The 21,332-nt window shown below is 47.0% G+C and overlaps 1 protein-coding gene and 1 long non-coding RNA gene across 2 annotated transcripts in view; both read right to left on the reverse strand.

The window, feature by feature from the left end:
- Positions 1–1,943: 1,943 nt before the first annotated feature.
- On the reverse strand, positions 1,944–10,265 carry LOC130543907 (uncharacterized). Its single transcript, XR_008959678.1, has 2 exons — positions 5,225–10,265; positions 1,944–5,002 (listed from the first exon to the last, which is right to left on the reverse strand). It is a non-coding gene; the product is annotated as an uncharacterized LOC130543907 (long non-coding RNA).
- A 4,205-nt stretch (positions 10,266–14,470) lies between these two features.
- The window catches only part of LOC130543905 (ral guanine nucleotide dissociation stimulator-like), a 71,114-nt gene continuing 64,252 nt past the window's right edge, over positions 14,471–21,332 (reverse strand). Inside the window, exons 4-11 of the mRNA XM_057313021.1 lie at positions 19,318–19,685; positions 18,329–18,544; positions 17,848–17,951; positions 16,590–16,664; positions 15,804–16,158; positions 15,439–15,471; positions 14,940–15,061; positions 14,471–14,747 (exon numbers count right to left, since the gene is read on the reverse strand). Of these exons, the coding sequence (XP_057169004.1) occupies positions 16,631–16,664; positions 17,848–17,951; positions 18,329–18,544; positions 19,318–19,685 (722 nt within the window). The 3' untranslated portion in view covers positions 14,471–14,747; positions 14,940–15,061; positions 15,439–15,471; positions 15,804–16,158; positions 16,590–16,630. The remainder of the gene's footprint in view (positions 14,748–14,939; positions 15,062–15,438; positions 15,472–15,803; positions 16,159–16,589; positions 16,665–17,847; positions 17,952–18,328; positions 18,545–19,317; positions 19,686–21,332) is intronic.

Raw genomic sequence — 21,332 nt, forward strand, 5'->3', positions numbered from 1 at the left:
CACTCCTCTCACTCTCTGCTCAGGTGATTTGCTGACAGTGGATCAGGGGAGGCCCTGCCACTTCCTTCTTATAGACATCATATGACCTCAGACTCACCATCCCTGTGTCTCTTTCCATTTCAGGGCCCTGGGCACAGTCTACACCGTCTCGGGAATCTCAGTGTCGGGGTCTCCTGGACAGAGAGGTGCTGTGTCTCGCACTGGGCTCGCAGTGCGTCATTGGACTTTGGCACAGGATGAATGCTGTCCTCAAAACTGTGACCCTCTGAAGCCCCCGCACTTAGCTTCCTCTGGTATTCTGGTGATGCATGCTGCTTCAGTTAGTTGTGAAAAGTCCTATTCAACGGAAAACTGAGTATATTTAGAATGATGTGTTCATTGAATAGATCGATGTAAGAAGTGACCTCTAAGGATTCATGTGTGAGTTCTTTTCTCTAGGAAATTGTCTTGATGACTCATCCCATGTCTTCCGTGACTATAGGATTAACCATGCTTTTTTGCCTCAATTTGGACAAGTCACTTAACTCCTTTGCAGGTAGGCTGCATGCAGAGGTGACCAAACTTATTTTACAAGTTTGGACTAAATGAACAAATGCATTGACTGCTTAGGACATGTGGAAGACCCCTGAGGGTGGGTCTTTGGAAAAACCCTGAGAGACCGTGGTCAACCTGGCCGGGAGGGCAGTGACACCGCAGTGCTACTATGTATCCTACATCCTCTAGACTCCAGGAGAGACATCCAGCTGTAGCCACCCATGTTTTAAGAAAAAGTGGCAGGGAAAAAGACAAAATGTCAGACACAAAAGAAAGAACTGAGAAAATAATGCCCATAACATAGGATGACTGGGGTTGACTGTGACAATGGAGAGAGACAGCTGTGACAAGACAAGGATCTCAGAGCTGCAGAGAGGCGCATGCCTCTCTGAGTGATCATGATTTGCTCAGAGGACATGACCCAGTAATGTGAGACTAGGCTGTCAGTAGGCCACCAACCAACATTTAGTGAAGGGTAGCATGACAGATACATCCCAAGATCTTACATGAATACAACTTTTCTCTCTCCTCACAAATGCCCCCTTGAGGAATGACTGTTAGTCCTGTTTTCGACATGAGGAGACATCTCCTAGAAATGTTTTTTGATCCTGCTGTGTGTCATGTGGTGTGAATGGCAGAGCGAGGCATGGTGCAGACCATGCAGATTCAGATCCTGCACCCTCCCCACTGCAACGTGTTGTCCTCACTGCACTGTCTCTGGAGAATCTCTGTCCCGTTCACCAGGTGCAAGGAGGTAAGTGCAGGATTACTGGTAAGAACTTCACATTCTCTCCCTCCATGGATCCTAATTATTCTTGGGAAGATATACATAAAATAACCACACAATAAAAAGTTCAACTAATAGGAGATCCCTGAAAAAGATGACCTGGGCACAGCTCTAGTCAGGGAGATTTTGGGAGGTTCTCTGGAAGAGGGGCTGACTGAACCCCTATCTGAGGAATGCATTCAGGGTAACTTGGGGTGCAGCCTGGGTAGTGGCTGGAGTGGGCAGTGGAGGAGGAGGTGATGCCTGCAGAAAGAACATCGTATGGATGGAATCAGGAGGCGATGAGGAAAGTTTGAGGACGAGGCGATGGGAGGTCAATGTGACTGGAGCTGTTTCGCAGTCAACAGACAACTCGTAACCAACCAAGCAAACCGCATGCTGCCTAGACACAGCTCAGTGCGGTCAACTCAAAGCCACAGTAATGCTGTCGTGAGGCTCAGACTTCCACTGTGACATGAGGCCCAGCGAGAAGCCGAGTCCTTCCCAACCCGTCTGCTGCACACACGTCAGTGTGATGTACGTGTCTGGAGTGGTCTCCAGGCAAACAGGATGATGAAAATCAGCTACTTCCTCTTGACTGCTCTAGCGAGGCCTTGGGCAATTTGGAGCAATTTTACATGTATTTTTTTAATTTTTTTTTAAAGATTTTATTTATTTGACAGAGAGAGAGACAGCGAGAGAGGGAACACAAGCAGGAGGAGTGGGAGAGGAAGAAGCAGGCCTCCCGCCAAGCAGGGAGCCCGATGCGGGGCTCGATCCCAGGCCCCTGGGATAATGACCTGAGCCGAAGGCAGACGCTTAACGACTGAGCCCCCCCCGGTGCCTGTACATATATTTTAAAGATACAGTGTGGATTTAGAATGATAGGCAGTTTTACACCATATCTTGGAATCTCTGTATATCTTCATGTTTTCTTTCTATATAGTACAAGCCTTATCAAGATAAGTAAAATATACATGACCAAAGATAATTGATTTTATTCCCAAATAACTTTCTCTATGACTGTGAAGATGAATTAAGTAAATTTACAAGTTCAAGAAATCATACATATATTAAATATCCAAACTCTACCATTACAAAATTGTGCATATGATAAGCTTTAGTTTTTTTTAAGTTGGAGGAAGAATATAACAACAAAGCCCTGTTTAATGACCTAAATTCAACCTGAGGATCTGGTTGGTCACTATTATCCAGAGGTGCCACGTCATATTATTCAGTATACGATTTTAAGAAAATTCTTTTATTTTTTTAAAATTTAATTCCTTTTAAAGTGACACTCTATTTTGAAGCTGAGTTTCATGTCTGTGACCTAACAGTGTGCACACAACTGCATGAGGAGTCTCTCTGAGACACAGTTTACGTTGAACTGTGATTCCTGCAAACACCTGAGGATAATCAGTCATGGACTGTGGCTTGAGTATGAGTATGATGTGGTGAGTGACTTTAGTGCAAATGGCAGCTTAAAGACCTCCAAAAATTCTCTCCTCAAAAAAAAATCAATGAGGAAACTGGCAAAAATTGCCACCAACATCTTAAGAACTCTGGAAATAAACTCAAACTTGCAGCAGTAGAGGGAATGTTGATACTGGTGGAAGAGGGAGGAAAAAAAACAGGTGAGTCTCAGTCAGAACCATGAGTTTTGTGCTGTTTTAACATGGCCTAGTCCCATCCCCTGCCCTGTGGCTGCAGAGTAGTTCAGAAAACTAAAGCCCATGTTCACAGTGAAAGACAGCAATGCGGGAGCCACTGGAGAGAACAGAATGGGTCCGGAGCTCCCTCAAAACCTCATTTCTAGAGAATTACCACTAATGGGTCTGAGGGATGTCTGCAAGACCCTACTTGTTTGACTGTTTGTGTTTAATCTCACTTGGAGCTTGCCCAGAACAAAAAGCCTTTTCCCAGCATAATTGTCAAAAAAGAAATTATAGGCAGTTGCTTAACTTGTGGTTGGTTGGTTAAAGTGATAGATATTAGTTGGAGCAAACAATAGAGTAATAGAAAGCTTACAAGGACCACCAAAAAATGAGATTTCCATGAGGGGATCTGAAAAGTTCTGACTTATTCTTACGAATCTAGAACACTGTAAGCATACCCAGGAGAGACCCTAGAAGGCCCTTAGCTCTCCCCCTGCCTGACCTGGATGTTCTGCACAAGCAACAATGAAGGTTTTCAGCTACCAGCTGAGTTTTGAAGATACGATTCAACATGCTCACGAAGCCCTTCGACAAAGACTGAATGACTTAGTTCTAGGCTGTTCGTGAGATCTCTCTCCGGCCAATAGCTGACCGCCATAGAGCTGAGCAGGGACTACAGTGGTCACACGTGACAAAGAATACAGACTTTGGAGAATTAGTTCATTAAAGTCACTAATGAGAAAGCAATGACAAAAAATAGCAAAGCCAACAAATCCTAGGGAAGAGTGAGAATCCGATTTCTAGAGTTGTCATATGATATTATTTTAAATAACCAATTTACAGTCCCCCTCCCCAGTAACAAGATACCTGCAGGGAAACCAGAAGTCTGACTGTGCAGAAAAAAGTTGGCATACCAGGGCCAAGTGTGCTTTCCTATGACAGGCCTGCTTGTCAGACTGACCCTGTCTGAAGTCTGGGAACTTGGAATCAAGAGGGTCCCCACCATTCTCTGGTAAGTGTGGCTTGCTGTGCCTAGACTGTTGGTGCAAACCCTGTGGTTTATGCAGCACATATCTTTGCTGATAGAACTCTGAAATTCAGGTATGTGCGAGGCAGAGGGTGCCTAAATGACCAGTTCCCACTAAAAACCTCTGAGTACAAAGTCTCTAATGAGCTTTCCTGGAAGATGTTTCACACTTTATTGCTGGAGGAATGAAGTGTACCTTTGTGATGCCACTGGAGCAGTTCTCTTGAAAGCTTGTGGCTGGTTTTCTCTGAACCTCCCATGCACCTTTCCCTTTGCTTATTTTGCTTAGTGTGCTTTCACTGTAATAAATCACAACTATCAGGATGGCTATATACTGAGTTCAGTTAGTCTTTCTAGAGGGACGGATGTTGGAGGTGCTCTTGGGCTGTCCCCCACACATAAGCTGATATACAAGGAGAAAAAAGCAATGAATACACACTGTCCCTAAGCAAAGTCCAGACACTGGACTTACGAGACAGATACTTTGTATCAGCTCTTTTAAGTATATGTAAAGAATTAAGGGAAATGATATTTAAAGAACTAAAACATAGTATGAGACTTATATCTCTCCAAGTAGAGAATAACAATAAAAAAGATGTGAATTATAAAAGAGAAACAGATATTCTGGAGTTGAAAAGTATAGTAACAACTGAAAATGTCACTAAAGGGGCTTGTATTCACTTCCTAGGACCGCTGTAAGAAATTACTACACTCTACATGGGCTAAAACAATAGAAATTTACTCTTTCACACATCTGAAGGCTGGAAATCTGAAGTCAAGCTATAACTTAGGCTCTGTTTCCTATTGAAAGAGCTAGAGAACTATCTTTCCTTGCCCCTTGCTATCTTTTGGTAGTTTCTGGAAATTCATGGCTTTCCTTGGATTGCATCTGCATCACTCTAAACCCTGCCTCTGTCATCACATGGTGGCTTTCTCCCCTCTGTGTCTGTGTGTCCAAACCTCCCTGCTCTTATAAGGACAGCAGCCATTCAATCAGGGCACACTCTAATCCAGTGTAACCTTATCTTTTTTTTTTTTTTTTTAAAGATTTTATTTATTTATTTGACAGAGATAGAGACAGCCAGCGAGAGAGGGAACACAAGCAGGGGGAGTGGGAGAGGAAGAAGCAAGCTCATAGCGGAGGAGCCCGATGTGGGGCTCGATCCCGTAACGCCGGGATCACGCCCTGAGCCGAAAGCAGACGCTTTAACCGCTGTGCCACCCAGGCGCCCCCAGTGTAACCTTATCTTGATTATATCTGCAAAGACCTTATTTCCAAATAAGGATACTTTCACAGGTACTGTGGGGTACAACTTTAATGTATAATTTGGGGAGACACAAAGCCACAACAAAGCTGAACAACAGATTTGAGCAGGAAAAAGACAAAAATTTGAAGATAGATTAATAGAGATCCAGTCTGATGAACAGTGAGTTAAAAAATATGGATGGGAGAAAAAAATAGCAGAGCCTCGCGGACCTGTATAATACAATAAGCATGCCAACATATGCACAAAGAAAAGTCCCCAGAAAAATAAAAGACAGGGAATGAAATATAAAATAAGTAAAAGATAAAATAAATAAAAGAGAGGGACAGTGAAAATATGTGAAGTAACAATAGCCAAAATCTCACCAAATTTCATGAGAAACATTAATAAAAATATTCAAGAAGTTCAAAAAAGTCCAAGCAGGATAAACCCACCTCATAATAAAATTGTTCAAGGCCAAAGACAAAGAGAAAATCATGAAAGCAACTAATCATTTACAAAGGCTCCTCAATTTTATGGCTAATTTTCATCAGAAACCAGAGGCCAGAAGGCAGTGGGATGACATGAAAAGTGCCAAAAGACAGGAACTGTCAGCCAAGAGCTCTGCATCTAGCAGATGTCTTTCAGTAATAAAGGAGACGTTGAGACATTCCCAGATAGCATCTGAGAGAACCCACTGCTTTCACAAGGCCTACAAAGAAATACTAAGGGTCCTTCAAGCTGAAATGAAAAGACAACAGAGTAACTTAAATCTACATGAAGAAATAAAGAGCTGCATAGGTTAATATACAAGAAAGTGTAAATATATAAGTATGTATATGTTGGCTAATGAATTTAAATAAAAAATATAAAAGTATGTAAGATGCGTATAATTGTAAACAATGTATTATTTTCTCCTGATTTAAAAGGCACCACCTGAAGTCAATATTATAAACATGCTGACGAGCACACAGTGTATAAAGATATAATTTGTATGACCATGGCAATAAGGGGAGGGTGTGCATTGAATCTACATGAAGGTAGTTTCTATATGCCATGGAAATTAATCTGGTATTAATCCAATTAGAATGTTATAATTTAAGGTGTTAATTATAATCTGAGGGAAGCTACTAAGAACATAACCCAGAATATATAGCAAAAGAAGCACCATGGAAATGTATTCGGTACGCTAGAACATAACATAAAAAACCGGTAATGGAGGACTATTAGAAAAGAGATGACATATACAGCCAAAAAACCAAACCAAAACAAAAAACAGATACCAATGCTAGCTGATTAGTAATTAAATATTCATGGATTATATACTCCAATTCAGAGGCAGATATTGGCAGAATGGATTTAAAAAAAACCCTATAATCTCCATTTGCTGCCTATGAGGGAGTCACGCTTTAAGTCTAAGACAGAGAGGTTGAAAATAAAAGGAAAATAAATGCTAAGCAAGTAGTAACCAAAAGAGAACGAGACTGGCTTTGATAATATAAGACAAACTTTTATGACATTTTTCTTCTAGAAAAAAAAAGGACATTTTATAATGACAAAAGGGCCCATCCTTCGAGATTATGAACGTTTTACAAGAAAACTCCAAAATACATAAAACAAACTGACAAAAATGAAGAGAAACAGACCCCTCAACAATAACAATTGGAGACTTCAATATTCAACTTCCAATAGTGAAAAGTCATTTCTTGTGATGCTCACAGGGTGGGAGGAGTAGGGGCTGAGATCCATATTTCATGGTGCAGGTACTGAAATTTAGAGATTAAGTGACTTTCTCAGAGTTGCAGCTCAACTGCAACTGAATGATGGTTCTGAGTCAGGGGATACAGACGGTTCCCTGGAGATAGAGATCCCTGATCACCTGAATACGAGATCAGGTCCTGGACACCTGAATTGAGCCCTTTCCTCACTCCCTTGCTCATATCCTCTTGCCCCAAGGTTTCTGCAGGCAGACACCTGGTATGTCAAGGAGGTGCCTGCACCAAGAGGATGGCTCAAATCCTGACCCAACTCCTGGCTCTGTGTTTCAATCCCTGACTCAAAATACATTGTCTTTCCTCCAAATGAAGAACAACCCCTGATGGAGTGGGGGGATCTGAGCATGTCTCCATCTCCCCTCACTTGCCCCCAGCACTTGATTCTATCTGCTGCCTTTCAGTGAGACTCCCTGGTGGTCAGGTGATCACCCTGAATGACCAGTAGTCTGCTTGCCTCCCAACTGGCTCAGAACCCAGGACATTCTAAACCAACTGCCCACGTGACAGTTGCCCAAAGAACTAGCTTCGTCTTCAACTGACCAAACTTGGATGATGAGCAGTTCATTAACTAGGAGAGGGGTCTGCCAGGCTGGACTTTTGTGGCTTAGTGGATGAAATCTACACACCTCCAGTGTCTCCCTGACTATCTGACCCACCCTCAGAGCAGCCACTACGGAAGGCATGGCTGAGAGCAGGAAGTAGCCACACTGGCCCTTGAGTATGCACCTTCCCTGCTCACTCCTTCCTTTCCAACATCCAGTGTCTTTTGTACAAACCACAGTCCTTCTTCTTGAATCTAATTACTGATTTTACTCCCATGCCATCTTCAATGGAGTAGTTAGTGGGGGTGATATTTGTGGCCCTACCATGTTGTTTGGTCAGATGCCCATTTCAATGTGGCTGAACCACTGTGGGCACAGCCAGCAGAAGAGTGGACAGCCAGCAGATCTTCTTAAACACAAATAGTTATATTGTGAATCCTGTGTTTGAATCCCTTATGATCTTTCTCTTTTTATAACCTGAGCCACAATCCTAGAAAACATACTGAAAATAGAACTGTTGATATGCAGCTGAGAGAAGACCCTGGGAGCACATTCATTCATTCCTATGCTGCACTTCTGTTCTATGAGCAAAGAGGGGTATTATGATCTGTGATGGGGCTGTGATTTCATGAGGATGAGACAATGTAGAAAGGCAGCACAGCACAGGGACGGAGAGAGAGAGAGGGAGCATGAGAGCTGGTGTCTGGTGGCTGGTATCAACTCATGCTAGAAGACACATGTACCTGGGAAAGTTACTTAACCCCTTTGTCCCTGGTTCCCTGTTCTGCGGCATGAGGCCTATTTACTAGTATTCCCTTATGAAGCTTAATATAAGACAGTCCAGACAGCACCTGGAGAAAATGACCGGTGCTGCGTAAGTGCTGTGTAAGTGTTCCAGCATTAACTGTCTGCAAGAATAAGCAAGGAATACAGGAGTGGCTGCCTCCGGAGAGGAAACTCGAACAGATACAGGGCAGGGGAGGGTGCAAGGTGACATTTCAGCCCTCACATGGGCATGATGCTTTACAGCTCATGGAGAGTATCTGTCATCATTTCCTGTCATCCCCCATCATCCTCATGGGTTATGCAGGGTAGGTGCTGTGACCCCTGTTTTGTGATTCATGGCTCTAAATTGTAGAGATTCTAAATGACGCCTGGAGTCACAAGGCTGATGACAGATCTGAGATAGGAAAGTAGTTGTTTCCTTGGGGACAGAGATCCCTGAACAACCCCTACCGCCTCCCCTGAGTCCTCCAGATCATGTGCTGGACTTCTGAACCAAGGGCTACCCTCCCTCCATTCCCCAAATTTTCCTGCCCCAAAGTTGCTGTCAGGACATAGAAGGTGCTGGAGCCAAGAGAAGGGCACATGCCTCCACCCAAACGTTTCAATCTCTGACCCAAAAGCTATGATATTTTCCTGAAAGGAAGTCCCTTAACAGGTCGGGGGAAAATCCCTCCTCCTCCCACATCATCACACATCAGCTGCCTCAAGGCAGACCGACGGTGTGACCAGTGGGCTGCTTGACTCCTATGTGGCCCAGAGCCCAGGATTTTCCAAGCCAACTTGCACATATAATTCCTCTCTAATGAATCAGCTTGGCCTTCAAGAACCAACCCTGGATGAACCACTAGCTAATGAGGAAAGTGACCTGATGGACTGGTGCTTTGCTGGTTTAATAGATGAAGCTGACATGTCCTCCACTCTCTTCTGACCACTGATCTGAGCAATAGCCTGAGCAGGCAGAGCCTACACTCTGAGTGTGCACTTCCCGCTCCCCAAACTCTGAAGTCTCTGTAGACTCCTCACCCTTCTCTAGACCTTGCAGTTGCAGGGAGAGAGTTTCTTCCCTCTGCCACCAAATGTTCATTCCACCAACCCAATGGCATTGTCCCTTCTCACCACTGTCCCAGGCAGCACCCAAACACCCAGTAATCCTGTTCACATCAACCAATGGAAATCACTCCATGAAATCCCAGTTTCAATCCTTTATAAAAACTCTGTGGATTTATAGAGCGTTGATGTTTGGTTTTGGATCTTGACATCTACGTTCAGAAGAGTTAACCTGTGATTTCCCTTTACTGTGATGTCTATTGCTAGGTGGCATCCAAATTCTCCTGATCTGATGAAAGCAGTGTAGGTGTGTTCCCTCTGCATATGTTCTCTGGAAGAGGATGTCGGAGAGTGGCATCACTTCTAAAACACTTTGTAGAAATCAGAGGAAACGATCTGTGCCTGAGTTTGTTTTGTAGGAAAAAATAGTTTTACATTTGTTTTTTAATTGATGTTTACTTTACATATTGTAAAGCCCGCGAATCTTAAATGTCTAGCTTTATGGTTTCCTGTAATATAAATGCATCTGTTGCCAACACCAATTTGACACACAGAGCATCTCCAGGACCCTGGCAGCCTCCTATAGAAGGAGTTAAGAATAATATCTAACTTATTAGGTTACATGAATAAAATCATCTACTCCATGTATAGTCTAGGCACAACGATTACACATAATTAGCTCAGAAAGAGTGTGGCAGCGTCCTTGGAAGGTAGTTATGTTGCCTGTATCTACTATTACCACCACCCTGTCTCCGCTTTTGTGGCCGCATACATTAGCGGTCACCCCAGTGTTTGGTTGGTTTTCCTGCGGTGCCAACAAGGAAGTTACGGAAGCAACGGAGAACATGTGCACTCGTTTGCTTTACCATTTTCATCCCAAGTGCCCTGCACTCACATTTCCTCTTCCTGTTCTTCTTTGCCCCAATTTGCTTTGTCTTTTCCTTCTTTTGAGTCCATTACAAAAAAATTTGTTCACAGCTGAAAGGAAGACAAGAATCAGGCATAACCAGAGCCACCCAGGGCAGGTAACCATTAAGTGGAGGATGCTGAGAGCAGATCCAGAATTCCCGGGGCCCCTCCAGCAGGGACCCTTCCGACTCCCAGCCCAGCTCCTGGCTGGGGCCATTCAGGGCTGCGCAGCAGGAGTCCGTGGTACAGACCCAGCGTAAGGGGCCAGAGCAACACTAAGAATGTGAATGAGGTAGGCTGCAGGAGGTTTTATAGACATTGATCCAAGGACCTTAAGTGCCTGTATGAGACCACATACTACAGGATGAGAATTATAAAGAGGGAATGGGGGAAGAGCTACAAAGAGGAGCTTATAGATAGCAAAAACAAAGTGAAAAGAGAGGAAAGAGGAAATAAACTGCATGCACAGTTTTGCTCCCTGCATGTAATCCTGTGCATGGATAATTGTAGGAGTGGGGAGGAGGAAGCCTTGGGAAAGGACGGGGACAGTCAGGGTTGGGGTGAGAACTTGGACCCACTGCTCCTGGCAGGATAAAGGCCGACCTGGGGATGACTCTGTCTTCACCTCTGCAATGAGGGAATGGGTCTCTGTGATCTGCAACATATTTTTTCCCGCCTTCAAATTTCATAACTGTGACCATGAATGAACTCCTGTGTCATCTTGTCCTTACAAGAAGGCAGTCACCATCTGCATGCATTTCTGTGTGTGATGTTGCCTTCCTCAGTACTCATGACTCAGTACTCCCCTTCCACTTCTCTCCACTATTTAGTGTTCATCGTCCTTCTCCGTGTCAGCCTCTACCAGCCATGTTATTTTAAAATATGGGGACACCGGAGGAATGATCATGGGTACACTGCCACCCTCCCTCATCAATCAATTGATCAATTAACCAATCCATCCAAACCCAGGGGGCACCTGTAATGGGACTGGGGTTTTGTTGGGCCCTATGGGACAGAATGGCAATGAGTTCCACATACTACCTGTCCTGGGCCTGGGGTAATTGCAGTTACTTGAAGATCGTTCTCAAAAAATCCCATAGGTTTCCTAGCCCCCTTGAGAGCATGAACATGAAATCAGAAGTAAGCTAACTTGTCTAAATTCCCTTAGTCTATACGTGGGGCAACAGGGGCTCTACAGCTGATGCGATCACACAAACACACACTACCTGCCGGAGTTTGCCCTGAACCTTGGAAGGACTGGGAGGGTGGGCTTTGGGCAGGCCTGGGGTAGGCATGACCAAGGTGTGGGGGGCAGGGCCAATGTGTGGCTGAGGCAGTGGGTTCTGAGAGGAGCACTGACTCCCTGCCCTGCTGCCCAGAGAGAGGTCGTGTCCTGTGGTCAATGCCAGGTCACCGGGTCAGCAGGGCTGTAAAAGCTGGTGTGTGAAATGGGCCCAGCAGCTCCTCATACAGTCCTCTAGAATCCCTGCCGGCCATGGAGGGTCTCCAGGGCAGCTGCACATGGGCCTCTTTCAGATGGAAGCACATTCACAGTTCAGACTTGGGTGAGGTATGGAGGCTGGGATGAGCTAAAGCACATTGGAGCATATGCATAATTTCAGAGGAAAGATTCTTCAACTCACCTAGCTATGGAAGTGGCCTTTAAGGAGGAGCAAACAGGACAGGAACATAATGTTACTAGTCCTATACGTTAAAAGGGAGAGAGTTGACCTCTCATCTACCTCCTGGCTCATGCTAGAACTTTGTATCCAGATTCAAGTGTCTGTTGGGTCGCACCAGATTACATCCATCAAGGTTAATAACAAGAAAGATACCAAAATCCCAAGAGGTGCTAATGAAACAGAACCTAAGCTTTGACATCTGGCAGTGGGAAAGAGAAGGAAGTACAGGTTTCAGGGGAAAGAATTTTTTTTTTTTTTAAAGATTTTATTTATTTATTCGACAGACATAGAGACAGCCAGCGAGAGAGGGAACACAAGCAGGGGGAGTGGGAGAGGAAGAAGCAGGCTCATAGCGGAGCAGCCTGGTGTGGGGCTCGATCCCATAACGCCGGGATCACGCCCTGAGCTGAAGGCAGACGCTTAACCGCTGTGCCACCCAGGCGCCCCCATGGGAAAGAATTTTTAAATAGGAAAGCAAAAATGATTGCAAACACAGCACACCTGATGCTTATGGACTCCATTCCTCTAATATGTCATTAAAATATGAAATGAACAAATTAGACTTGTACATATATTTCCCTACCCTTTCTGCTTTCCTATCCACCTTCCTCAGTCTCCAGAGCAGCAGGTGCAACCCAACTGTACCCGGAACCCTCTTGCATTGCTTCCTACCTGAGTGTTGTTCCCTACCTGGAGAGTCATCCTCCTCACTACTGGAATCTTGAATGCTCTCCACAAGAAAATCTATAGAAACACAAATATGATATATAGAAACACATCAATTAGAGGGGCTCACCCTTTCCTCCTCCTCTAGTTGAGGTTGTGTGGGTCATACGGCATCAACCTGATATTTCCTGTGGGTTCTCAGAAGTTCTCTATACTTGGTGGAGTCAGAGCCCTTCAACAAGAATTGATCACAGTTACAAACCTTCGAATGAGACAGAGATGCTGAATGAATCAGCTTTCACACTCTCAGTTCTACAGGCACATTGCAGCTCTTACCTCCAAACTTACCACCTGAGATTCAAATTAGTATGCGCACATTTGAAATGTGGCTAGTGTGACTGAGCAATGTGGTGTTATTTTAATTCGCTGAATGTTGGTGTAAAATTAATTATAAGCAGACACATGTGGCTAGAGGCTAGCACCCTGGAGAGCACAGTTCTAGAATCCAAAGATGAAAAAGAGGTCACTTGCCCTCCGCTGGTTGTTTCTTGGTTGTAGTTTGCTGGCCTGATCTGATCATTCATGTATAGGCACTTCTGGGCTCGTGCACACATGACAGGCACAACTTAAGACTCTGGGACACTAAACAGTAAGGTCAACCACCAGGTCCTAGAGGAAGCGACCTACAGAAATCCCAATGTCACTGCATAGAAACAAACAAACAAACAAACCCTAAAATATATATGGAACCACAAAGGACCCCTAATAACCAAAACAATCTTGAGAATGAAGAACAAAGATGGAGTCCCCACACTTCCTGACTTTAAAGCATATTACAAAGCTACGGTAATCCAACAGAATGGTACTAGCATAAAAACAGGCCGATAGACCAGTGGAACAGAGCAGAGAGCCCCCAAATAAACTCACACGTACATAGATAAATGATCTGTGACAAGGGTGCCAAGATTGCACAATGGGGAAAGTAAAGGAGGCACGGAGTGAACACTGACACTCCCTAACCCAGCTGTTTAGGAGATTTGCAACAAGGGTGATGGGCACCAAGCTAAAAGCCAAGTTTTACTTTAAATTCCTATTTGCCACTGTATCTTGGGTATGGACTTACAGGATTTGAGCATTTCTCATGGTATGGTGATGTCATAAATTACATTAAATTATCTTCCTGATTCTTAACTGCTCTGGGCCATGTACAAGCAATGACCTCAGCTATGACAGCTGTTGGCCTGCACTGTCCTACATGGGGCCTCTTAGCTCTCAGAATCAGTGGACTGACCAGGAGCATGTGGACTTTCTATGTGAGTTTCACTCTAATGACTATGCCAGAGCTGGCTGTTAAATCCATTTATAGTTGTTCTGGGTTATGTGACCACTGAGGCCACCTTATAATGTGGTCAGTGTTTGGGAAATGTGTACACTTCAATACTTTGGGAGTGTACACGGATGGTGAAACCCCCCTGCCCTGTGACTAATGATTCCGTAGCTGAGTGATAAGTGCAGATCAGTAGCACAGAGCATCAGCAATGGGGATACAGGCCTAGGTCCACACTTTTGACTTTCCTACTCAGGAGGTCAAGACCTGGGACAGTCTTTTCTGCTCTATCTCCGAGGAAGGGAACATTCAACAAACTTCCAGGCACAGTTGTGGTGATGGAGGAATTCGGGATTGTATGAGTAGCTAGGGAGGAGGACTGGCTCTTCTCCTTCCTCCCACATACAATAGCTGATGACGCTTTAAGATTCCTTAGTTCAGGAATGAATATGAGAGTCTATATCTTTTACGTTACTGTAGGAAGTAAAAGAACAAACCACACTCTTGGGCTCTAAAAGAAAAAAAGGCTTTAATATAATAATATTTGAATTTACCACTTACTATTTAAGAGAATAAATATTGCCCCCCGTCAAATAACTAAATAGATGGGAGGAAGGGGTGTGGAACACATGGGGCACATGCACCGCAAATCCCCAGCTGCTGAGGAATCCCTGCAGGGCCACTGGACACTTGCTCAGCCCTGAGGTTGACTGCGGCCAGTTCTTCTCCTTCTTGAGTGCTGCTGACCAGCTACGACCAGGGCTCCAGCTGGCAGGACAGGGTGTAGCTAAGGACAGAGGGACACCTGTGAGTTGCCCAGGAGCTTCCATTCAAGAGTCCCTGCCAGTGTTTGCCCACAGCTGGAGTCTGGCGCCCCGGCAACAAGGCCTGAGGCTGCCCAGGGAAGGAGGATCCCAGGAGTGGCCAGCAGAAAGAGTCTACCCCGAACCTCACCGACCCAGATCCTGATGGGCCTCACCTCTCAGCCTCGCTGAACGACTCCATAGCCTGGAACCAGGCCCGAAAAGAATCCTTGGGCTCTAGGGTGTAATTCTTGGCAGCCACCTGGAGCAGCACGATGTCCGTCATGACTTGGTATTCCTGAGCAGAGAGAGAAGCACAGGATGTATAGGGAGCCTGGGGGGGGGGGGGGAGCTGCAGGGTCTGGTGAGGGTTGAGCAGCAGGACCGGGGACCCATCCCAGGTCCTGGCACACATGGCCACCCTCCAGCCTAGAGGTTCATCCGGTCTCCACCTGTTCTCAGAGGTGAATATCAGTAGCCTCTCCTCCGGGAAGTTCTCCTGGATGCCATGTGTCTGTCCCCATCTCCTAATGGGATGGGTCTTGCACTGCTTTCTTCTCAAGGGATCCCAGGAAATGTGAGGTGGAGGGCATGGAGCCAAGCAATGTTCTTCCCAGGGACATCTCTGAGGCCCACTCCCTACCCTTCCCTGCGGGAAGCGCCACATATGCTCACCTTATTTCTTTTGTGGTGGTTGATCTCATTCCCCTGGAAAGCAGACAAAGTCCATCAGAATGAGGCCCCTGGTTCTTAGGAGCACTTGATTCCCATCCCTTCTCATGCTGCACCATGGCCAGGACCCGTGAGGGGGCCGTGCATACACAGATAGCGGGCCTGGGATGTAGGCCAGGCTCTGGGGTCCAGAGAAAGGAGGACATGGGGCAGATGGACTGGCTACAGGTCGGGACCCTGCAGCACCACCCTCTCGGAAGACAGTAGGGGAGGCCGAAGCCTCAGGCAGGAAGGGGCTGCTGCGGCTACTGAGGTGCTTGCTGACGTGGAGGGTCCTGACTTCATTCTCCCCCCACGGGCAAACTCACCGGGGGAGGCTGAGGTCCACTCAGACAGACCTCACGCAGCTTTGCCTTCAGGAAGCTCTGCTGCTTCACCAGTCTTCGGCACCGGGAGCCGTGGCCTAACTGCAGCCTCACCTCGCTCATCCCTGAGATGGGCAACAGCCCCCAGGCTCACAGGGTAGCCGTGAGGCTGTCATGACGGGAGGTTTGCCGAGTCCTGAGAGCTCAGGGCTCAGTACAGGGGCATTCTGCTCCCAAACCTCCGGATTCTGGTCCCTCCCCCACAATCCTCAGGCTCACCCACCTCCAGATAGTCCTCCATTGCAATATCCAGCATCACCAGTTCAGTGAGGAAAGTGCCAAGTTAGGGGACAACACCCTGTGTCATGAGCAGTAGGGTTGGGATGAGTCCCTGCTCTCTGGTGCCCACAGGGACCCTCCCCTGAAAATGCTGCAGCCTCCTGGCCCACCCCAGTTTCCCACATGGAGCAGCCTAGGACCCTTAGCAGTCTCCCCTCAATTCCCTTTCCCCTCACCCTCCAAGTACATCATACTCTTCCTAATCACCTCCAGGGCCTGCTTTTAGAAAATCACAGTGTATATAGTCCTGGGCTCCTCCCCATCCCGAAACCCATTCTGGATCCAGCTTTCTAGACCCTCCTGCTGGTCACTTTGAAACAAGAATTTTAGAAGCAACAGGAAGTGGAGCTGGAGTGGAAGTCCCACCTGTACTGATTTGGAGGCTTCCAGCCCTCAGGGAGAAGCCCCTCTCCTCTGACTTTGGAGGCCCTGGGCCTCAGGCACACTCACGTTCTTCTGCAGCCTCTTCTTCTAGGCTCTCCGGAGGGCCATCACCAGGGTGGCAGATTTATTAGATGGTTGCTCCTGTAGGGCCAAGGACAAGATCCTTGAGACCGTAATACCCTCAGTCCACTTGCCCCCACCATCTTTTAATTCAGACCCTAGATATCTGACTTAAGTCAGCTGATAACTGATAAACATTATCCTTAAGCATGCCATGTGATGATTCTAGAAAAATCTCAGCTCCAACATTCACTCTATGTGTGACCCTGAGCTTGAAGCCTGGCCTCCCTGAGCCTGTTTTCTCATCAGGAAAAGTGAGAATTCTACCTACCTCCCATCGTCTCCTGAGGACTCAGTATCGTATTACTATCATTATTGTTGTGGCCCTCAACCCATCCCAACCCCTTCACTGAGCAGAGCCCTGTCCTCTGGGCTTTCAAGGTTTGTACAGGTGTCCATCTGGACTAGCTGTTGACACAGAGAGACAGGGTGTCTAGGCTAGGGAATCTGGTTGAGCAGCACCTGGTTGTTCCACCCCCAACGGAATCTTCACCCCAACCTGTCACCACATTCATGCCAAAGGCTTCCCCTCTCCAAGGAATGCTTCAGGCCATTCCCTATTTCATCCATGCAGGACCCTGTTCCCTCACACCCTTCTTCTCTTTCCAGACCTGCACCTTCCATGCTACCTTGATGACTAGTTTCCTGCTCTGTGGGTTGTCTTCAGTGCCCAGCTTTTTAAAGTTTTGAAAGCACTTCCTGAATAGAGGGAAAGGAGGCAGGACGATTGGAGGAATAATGTGGCAGGGTTGAGTGCAAGTCCCTTTTATTTGAGAACCCCAAAGTGTCAAATTGCCTGGATAACAGTTTTCTCTGGGTTCCTCTGAGCACTAAGGTCTTTGTAGGACATGGGAGAGAGCTCTGATGTAGGTCATCCTATGACTCCATTCCCATATTAATTGAGCAGCTCTGTTTTGGTCAATTTTGGTTTCAATTGGGCAGAGTTTAGTGGTTGTAAAGTAAACACATGAAAATATTTATTCAGCTCAGCCTTGTGGGGGAACATTTAGGAAAACTGATTTCTAAAGCAGGAGACATGGTGGCCTATTCTCCAGAGAGGCTGAGAGACCCGCCTGCCAGCCCAGGTCCTGTAGTCAGGGATTGCTGCTTCCGAGGAGGTCCAAGCTGGCTGAGGGGGAAGAGGACAGGCCTCTGGGAGACCCCTCATCCATCCTGGTCCATCCATGCAGAGAGACCGTCTCACCTGGAAACTTTCTCCCATGTCTTCTTGAGGTGGTATATTGAGACAGTCTGCAGAGCCGAGACGATGGCATTCAGGGAGTAGTAGTTCTGCAGGATTTGACAGGCCTGGGGAGGGAAGAGAATGAGCTGTCACGTGGGTAGTGGAGGCTGATTTTCTCTAGAGCTTCAGTCACCCTCAGTTTAAATCACTCCTCCTGGATGAAGCAGATGTCCAGGGACCTGCCGAAGGGCACACATAAGGCCCAAAGAGTCCCAATGCTGAGAGACAAAGGATTTTACCTCAGTCCAAGGAAGAAGTCAAGGAGGAACAGAGCATCCCAACATTGGGCCATGCAAGTCACAGTCAGCCTCTGGAAGGAAGAGCCTAGGGACTGCACAGTCCCTAGGGCAAAGACCAGGGCCTTCCACCCTGAGACCTGATCAAGGGAAGAGCAGTGCCCGAGACTCAGGAGAGCACCTCGGCTGGGCTTCCCGTTGCATACCTTGGCCACCTTGATCCAGTGCTCCACCACCATGGCCCTGTCCCGGGCTGTCATGCTTGGGTTGCCAAGGCAGGTGGTGATGACACACTTGGCCACACCGTTGAACTGGGCGACAGTGGCCTGGACTGTGGGTGCCAGGTGCTCATTGCCAGGCTTATTGCGCTTGGACCAGACGGAGTCCAGGCACTGATGGGGCAGCAGCTTCTTGAACAGCTCCTAGAGAACAGGGGGAGGTTTGTTCACCCAGCTATTTCACATGCAAGACTAGTGTCTTAGATAGGGGTCACAGGTCAGAGCTAGAGCTCAGAAAGCTGAGAATGTGGCCTGAGCCTGGTTGGAGTCCCTGGATGTCACTCCATTCTTTTTCACTGAGGGGCCCAGGACAGGATGGCCCAGGAGCAAATAGAGATGAGGGAAGGAAGCAGGGCATTTGCATCCTGATCATCCTCACAAACTCCAAGCTCCACGCTGCTGTTCAAGGTGGCTCCTCCCAAGGGGGACTCTTCCCCTCCAACTATTCATCCCTCTGGTTCTACTCCCCTCTCAGATGCACATTCTCACATGATAGCTACAACCACAGGTTTATCTATCTGCCCTGCACTTAAGTACACATCAGATACCTAGTAATTGCTAAGGGTACTCAGCCTCCAAAACAAGTGGGTGGGCGACCCATGGACTTGACTGAACACAGGGAGCTGCCCTCCTCCACCCACGGGACCAGGGCCTGCCCATTGGTCTCTCCATTCTGGCTCATTTCTTCTCCCTAGTACCTCCGTATCAGTGCTTATCAGGGTCTCTCGCTACAGTCCGCAGCTGGACAGTGAAAGCTTGGGGCTAAGCGCCTTGACGGGTTGACAGGGTTGGGAAGTGGTGGAGCTGAGATTTGGTCCCAGACCATAGGAGTCCACATCAGGGAAAGGCAGGTGTAAGGCAGCCGAGAGCAGAAGAAACGCTTGTCCCTGCCCCACCCTGAGAGCCTAACTGCTCACCGTATCCATATATGTGAGTTGCTCTGTCACAAGCCTGGAAGGGAAGTCCAGGAGGTCAGGCTTCTCCTCACCCAGCTGGTTCTTTGGGGTGACACAGCAGGAACCATCTGGGGTCACAGTGGGCTCTATGTCTATTGTCAGAGCTGGAGTGAAAATTCCTGGGAAAGCTGATGGTCCAGCTGACTGCAGCTCAGCACCCGGCACACATGGAGATGATGGGAGCATGTGTTCCAGTTCTGCAACAGCTGATGGAGGGGAGGCTGGCTCTGACACTGCAGGTGATGGTCGATGCAGAGCTGGGGTTGCCTCTAGCTCCACAGAAGGCCCTTTTTCTGGCTCTGCAACTGGAAGGAGCCCTGGAGCTGGCACTGGAGCAGGTTAAAGAGAAAGGTTCATCCACATCACTGACTTTCCATGTGCCTTTCCAAAAACAGGACATATACCATGGCCTTAAGGAGGGCACGTATTGCATGGTGCACTGGGTGTTATACGCAAGTAATGAATCATGGAACTTTACATCAAAAACTTGGGATGTACTGTATGGCGACTAACATAACATAATAAGAAAATATTAAAAAAATATATCCAATGAATTTCCAATCCATGAGCCCCATTCCAGATAGCCTTCCCAAACTGCAATCTCATTTACCCTCTGCCTCTACAGGCTCCAGAAGTTCCCGCTGCAGCAGGAGAATGGGGGCATGGTTTCTCAGGTCCCAGTCATGGCACTTCAGATGTACAGAGCCCCCCCCCCCCGCTTTACCTCAAGTCATATGTGGAGCACAGTCAGAGGCCTGGCCTTTCATTGCACGTGCTACTCCCACAGCACCGTTCTTTCTGTGTGGGTCCCAGAAGATGGCCCCAGGCCACTTCCAACCCCTCTGTAGCTGTCTTTGCAGTGGTTTGCTCATCCAGAAAACCTGAATGAGTGGTTTTTCCACTTACACTCTTCACGGCCATAGGTCTAGTCTACTCTGTCTTCCATGCAGACCAGTATCAGGGCTTAAGTTTGAGGCAGATTTGTGAGTGGTCTGCTCACCACAGCTTCTATTATTGGCCCCAGTTGTGGTCAGCAGAGGTGGATACGGAAAGGAGCAGGCAGAGCAAGATGAGACCACCAAAGGGGTGGATGTTTTAGGCACCAACTCAGCCCAGATTGTGCTCTGCTTCCCAGAGGGCTTGAAGGCCCATCCATAGCTCTTTTTGACTCATTTGCTTCTTCAGGAAGCCCCCCAAATTCAGCCCTCCCATGGAAACCAAGAGATCTGTGAGATCTATGGCTCTGAAAGTCCCTCCCCAGCCACAACCCCTGTATCTCCCACCCTGCTTTGTGGAGGCAGCAGTCTTTCCTTCTGGACCGAAAGACCGTGTTTTTACTTGTTATAGTCCATCATAATGGTACAAACACGGGTGGATCTAGTCACACCTAGAGTAGGCCATGAAGATGTCACATCTAATGAACTATGGACATGGGTGCTTATGATGTGTAGAGTGACTATCTGACCCTCTGACTAAAATTGAGACCCAGACATTGTATCTACTTTGTCGACTGAGTTATCTTAGTGACTGGAAAGTGCCTGCATTACTACATGCCTAATACATATTATTGAATGAATGACTCCTAACCAGTACTTTCCAAATACTGAGTGGACCTTGGGCGGCTCTGCCTGCCCCCAGTGACTCCCTAATCTGGTCACATAAAGGACCAGTGCCAGGACCAACTAGATGGAATCTCAGAAGTCCTTTGCAAACAGGAAAACTATGAGCTTTCCATTTGCTTTTGTAAACCCAGAAGGGCCACAGGCCTGTGAGGGTTGAGGTTGAGAGCTTCTTCACTGGAGAGCGAGAACTACTAAACATGAAGATGCCCAGCATGTTCAGCAGCCTTTTCTACAGAGCCAGGCCCCAGATAAGCCCGTGCCGTGTTTTCTCCCATGATTTCCTACAGTAACCCTATGAGATTCAGCCTCTTACCACCCCATTTTTCAGAAGAGGAAAGTGAAGCTCAGAGAGGT

The sequence above is a fragment of the Ursus arctos genome, unplaced genomic scaffold (assembly GCF_023065955.2).
Source record: "Ursus arctos isolate Adak ecotype North America unplaced genomic scaffold, UrsArc2.0 scaffold_16, whole genome shotgun sequence".
In the NCBI taxonomy this organism is placed as follows: domain Eukaryota; kingdom Metazoa; phylum Chordata; class Mammalia; order Carnivora; family Ursidae; genus Ursus; species Ursus arctos.